Source organism: Physella acuta, unplaced genomic scaffold (genome assembly GCF_028476545.2).
Source record: "Physella acuta isolate Inbredline_101_S28 unplaced genomic scaffold, ASM2847654v3 ptg000103l, whole genome shotgun sequence".
Lineage (NCBI taxonomy): Eukaryota > Metazoa > Mollusca > Gastropoda > Physidae > Physella > Physella acuta.
The window spans coordinates 575,001-580,000 of record NW_026731623.1 but is presented as its reverse complement, the minus strand read 5'-3'; the positions used below and the strand labels follow the sequence as shown (position 1 = coordinate 580,000).

The window sequence follows — 5,000 nt, the reverse complement described above, 5'->3', positions numbered from 1 at the left end:
GTGCTCCGGCCCCGGAGGCTACAAGCTTGTGTGACGCCTGGGACAGGCGACTTGATGCCTCGGTCATTAGAGCAAATCTTCTGACTCAGGAAACTCTTCTTAGTTTGTCACAAAGCGGTATAGCAGAGCACTTCGAGATCCACTTCGATTCCTCCAGAACTGATTTGGTCAGTAGCGAGATGAGGTTCTACTCATTCTTCGCTCTTGTACTAGCGGTCAGCTCCGGACAGAGGCTAGAAACGTCGGGGTAAGTTTTTGTAAGATTTAGGGCCAGCACAACACAATCCTTTTATACTTTCCTTAGAGTTAGGGAAACCGTATAGTATATTGTCTTATTTGTGATTGACGTCACAGGGCAGGGCTGAGGCGAGGACCGGGTGACACTCGAGCTAGTCACTGATTAGCTGGGGTAGGGTTAGGTTTAGTTAGATGCTTTGATCAAAATTGTGTACACAAATGAGCTGGATGCTTTGATCAATAATTTGTACACAAATACTTTCCATTACACTTTGATGGTTAATGTAAGACAATATAAATCTCTATCCTAACTCACACAATCATCCTTCGAATATTCAGACGATGTGTTTGACTCATACAATTGCACTGTGAATTGTGTTAGTAATTGGAAACATCATTTCAAAGCAATATACCCAAAACTAAGTGTAGAAAAATTACTTTTTATTTATAATGTCTTTATCAAAATTAATAAAAATTTTCGACATCAATTGATACAATAATAAAAAATCCCATTCTACAATTTATAAAGACTTCAATGTCACGTTTAAAAACAAAGAAAAAACAACAACACATAAACCTGTTTAAGGGGGTGTGTCACACAAACAGAAAAAAAAAATTACATGTCACGAGCAGCTAACCTACGACTAGACCAGCTCATCCATCAAAGTCAACGCTTGTCTTAATTAAAGACAAGCACTGCGCAATTTGTTGATGCCTTCAGCTAGAACAAATGTTGTAGAATTTTAAATAGAATTTGATATAAATAAATGTCTGTTGATATAGCTGTGTATTGATAGTGAGGTAAGGTTAAGGTTAGGGTTAGGGTTACTCATTAACTCTCTGTAACTTTTCCTCTCATTTAAACTCTCTTTTCTCCTTCCCCCCCCCTCTCCTGCTCAGTCTTAGGTTTGAATGAAATGTAATAGCTGATTGACGAAAGACTTTGTTAAGCTCTCCTTGAGACAGTCAAATCTAGACACCATTAAACTACTATATTCGAGACAGTCAAATCTAGACACCATTAAACTACTACGAGCTGACCCGCGACGTAGCATACGCAACTGTCTAGTTGTTTTATTTTCTACTTATCAACAAATCATAATTTGTGAATTCGACACTACCCCACACCCTGCCCCACCCCCACCTTACCCCACCCCGCCCAGTGAAAGCAGCCGTTTACAGACAATGAAAAGATCAATCAGAAATTGTTACCTCCCTTTCGCTTAAAATTGTTTAATACTAAATTATCTGCCCCTAACCCGGCTATATGATTGTAAACATTCTGGGTGAACCACAGCTCACCAGACAGGTGGGGATGAGGGTGGTGGCTAAGCTGCGTGGTGTTTTCTATGGTCTCCACGAAGAGAATTGTATATTATATAGATCCCTGAGGCAGTCTCCTAAAAATATAGACACCATTTAACTACTGTGTTTAAGGCTGCCTTCAATAAATGTAAGAAAGCGAATAGACCTCCTGTTTTATCTTACATCAGATCAAGTTTAAATAAAACATAATTTGTCTTGTTATGGCCCTCAATCAGCTTGTCGATCTACGGATAGTTTGTTGCATTACGTGTTTAGATAGCGTGTTAGGGTTATGGCTAAGGCTGTTTTAGTTAGCGAGACCTAGGGCTAGTGTTAAGACTTGGGTTAGGGCTGGTTGCTCCTCACATGTCACCACTGTAATGGATTAGTTTCCCCGTCTGACCTGTCAACGATCCATCATAACACAACAACTTTTCTCCTTATCATGCCTAGAGCCAAAGATTTCTTCTGTCCAATAGTAATTAGAAGGTCAGTTTCAAAGGGTGGGATGGTAGGAAGCTTTTAGTTTTTGCTTTCAGGCGAATATTTGAATAGAGTGAAAAGCAAAAGTTGACGCTTGGGGCTTTTTCTTATTTAAATAAAACGTTGAGACGTGTCAAAATACGTGGTCAACATATCTCCTGTGTCAATAATATGTTGAATAAGTGTTTACAAAATGGTAGCATAGTCTATCAGTGCTAATTCTATCAGTCGTTAAGTACCAAAAAAGAGGGTGGAAGGGGGGGGGGGGTGGAATATACATTACTGAATTACATTTGTATGTCTCGTAATTTTTTTTCTCTTTGGTTTGTTGTTTTGTTTTTAATTTAAACAATCAAGACAAATATAACAAGATATTCATTGCGATGTTCCTTTCTAAAAATAATAGCAGCGATTTTTGAGATGTTCGTTAATGAAAACAATAGCCACAGGATTCGCGGGGGAAAATGCATTGTCCAGTTGGAGAATGTGAAAAAATTAATGTATTATTTATGCTATTCATTGCTGATGGCGCGGACAACCTAGGGATTTTATTTTAGTAAACAAAGGGAAAAACAAAACAAAACAAAAATACCAATAAACAACGGGGGATTGAACTGAATTATTTGTCAGTAAATCCGTTTGTGTACGGCGTTTTCTTGAATACAATATATATTTGAGTTTTTACTTGTAATCGTGGGCAACCTCATCTACCACCAACGTCCAGAAACATTTTTTCTTTAGGACTCCGGATCTCACAAATGTATGACGCAATGGAAATGGGAGGGAGTTGGGGGCTGAGATGTGAGAGTGAGTGAAGAGTGGGTGTGGCATGCGCGTCGTGGATTGTTCATTTGTGTACAAATGATTTTGTGTACCAATGTAACAGTCGACTCACAAATGATAACAAGTCATTAAGACTGATTACACCTTGCAGATTACAGAGGTCACAATGTACTGGTTTGGCAAGGCGAAGTCGTCAAGTTCCTGTTGATGTACCCCTGCTGTATAACATGAGAACCAGAGAGCTGGCAGAAATCCCACAACAATTGTACAATGCGCATCCCAACTTCATAGCCAGACTTGAAATGTGAGTCTTTCTTTCCAATCAGTTCTTGCATGTAAGTCTTGGTTTAGAGTTCGTATCAAGAGGTTTAGAGTTAGTAAAGTGGGGTTAGAGTAAAAAGGGATACTTGGGGTTCAAAGAGTTAGGGTTGATGTTATATTTTAAATAAATAACTCGGAGTAAAGATTGCTCAACGATAGTGATAATACCATTTCGAAATTGTTTTATTGAATATTTTTAAACTAGTTTTGGTCCATGGTCTTTAGGATTAGAGATAGCCTAAAAAAATTCATAAAAAACGTTTTAATAATAAGCTTTTATGTAATAATGCACTAAAAAGTAGAAAATATAATAATTTATAATTTATAATACTTTAAATAGAAGTTTATTATTATATACTTAAAGAAAACCTTTTACTTGCCACTAGTTAGAACATTATTACATAAAAGCTTGATAATAAAACGTTTTTTTAATAAAAAACAATTCCTTACTATAATTTTCAAAATTTACAATAGTGTTGCATAACTAAAAACCATTGCGCACCAAATGAACGCGATAACGCACGTATAATAGTGCGGAATAGATGGATAAGACAGCCTACTTGTTTGGACAAAATTTTGATTAATTCATAAAAAAAAACTAATTCGGCATCCTATTAGTCAAATTGAATGTCAGATTGCATTGTCTTCATGGCTTGACCCACGTGCCAATTTTGAATCAAACCTATCAGTAAAAAATTTCGTTTGTCCGTTTTGATCTATGACGACAGAAAATAGCAGGACAGGCAGAGGAAGCAAGTTAAACAAAAGCTTGTACAAATAAAGATGGAATATTGGTAGTGAAAATTTACCTACAAAATTATTTGTCTTGCATTAAAAATGTAATTATACATAGAAAGTAGGCCTATATGGGTATAAAGTAAAATAAAAGAAGCAATATTTGTCTAGCATTAAGTGTCTAGATATATAGGAAAGTATAAGCTATATTTATATTTGTCTAACATTACAAGAGTATGGATTTATAGGAAAATAAAAGCAAAGATGACAAAGATAAGCTGAGATGTGAAAATTACAAAAGTTACAACATTGTTAATGTTTACACTTTTCTTCACAAATTCTATTGACGATTGGGTTGTTGTTATACTTTTCTTCACAAATTCTATTGACGATTGGGTTGTTGTTATACTTTTCTTCATAAATTCTATTGACGATTGGGTTGTTGTTATACTTTTCTTCACAAATTCTATTGACGATTGGGTTGTTGTTATACTTTTCTTCACAAATTCTATTGACGATTGGGTTGTTGTTATACTTTTCTTCATAAATTCTATTGACGATTGGGTTGTTGTTATACTTTTCTTCACAAATTCTATTGACGATTGGGTTGTTGTTATACTTTTCTTCATAAATTCTATTGACGATTGGGTTGTTGTTATACTTTTCTTCACAAATTCTATTGACGATTGGGTTGTTGTTATACTTTTCTTCATAAATTCTATTGACGATTGGGTTGTTGTTATACTTTTCTTCATAAATTCAATTGACGATTGGGTTGTTTATACTTTTCTTCACAAATTCTATCGACGATTGTGTTGTTTATACTTTTCTTCATAAATTCTATTGACGATTGGGTTGTTTATACTTTTCTTCACAAATTCTAGTGACGGTTGGGTCGTTCAAACAAGAAGAACAATCGCGACACAAGTCGTCAATGAAAGAGTTCCTGTGTGTTGTCCATGGGATCAAAACTGTCAGCAGAGTAGGTCGAATCCTAGCATCTAATCCTAATCTTAAGCCATGGGATCAAAATTGTCAACACATTATGACCACTAAGAATAACAACTTACTCAACCCCCGAATTCGCGCTTACAAGCAATAGTAAATTTAATTGTCCTACAGACTTTTGTTTCTGT

General features: G+C 35.8%; 1 protein-coding gene across 1 annotated transcript in view; it reads left to right on the top strand.

Moving 5' to 3' along the window:
- The window catches only part of LOC131931160 (uncharacterized), a 51,040-nt gene that overhangs the window by 79 nt on the left and 45,961 nt on the right, over nucleotides 1-5,000 (top strand). Inside the window, exons 1-3 of the mRNA XM_059287867.1 lie at nucleotides 1-247; nucleotides 2,960-3,112; nucleotides 4,749-4,846. The exon at nucleotides 1-247 is cut by the window's left edge and continues 79 nt beyond it. Of these exons, the coding sequence (XP_059143850.1) occupies nucleotides 180-247; nucleotides 2,960-3,112; nucleotides 4,749-4,846 (319 nt within the window). The 5' untranslated portion in view covers nucleotides 1-179. The remainder of the gene's footprint in view (nucleotides 248-2,959; nucleotides 3,113-4,748; nucleotides 4,847-5,000) is intronic.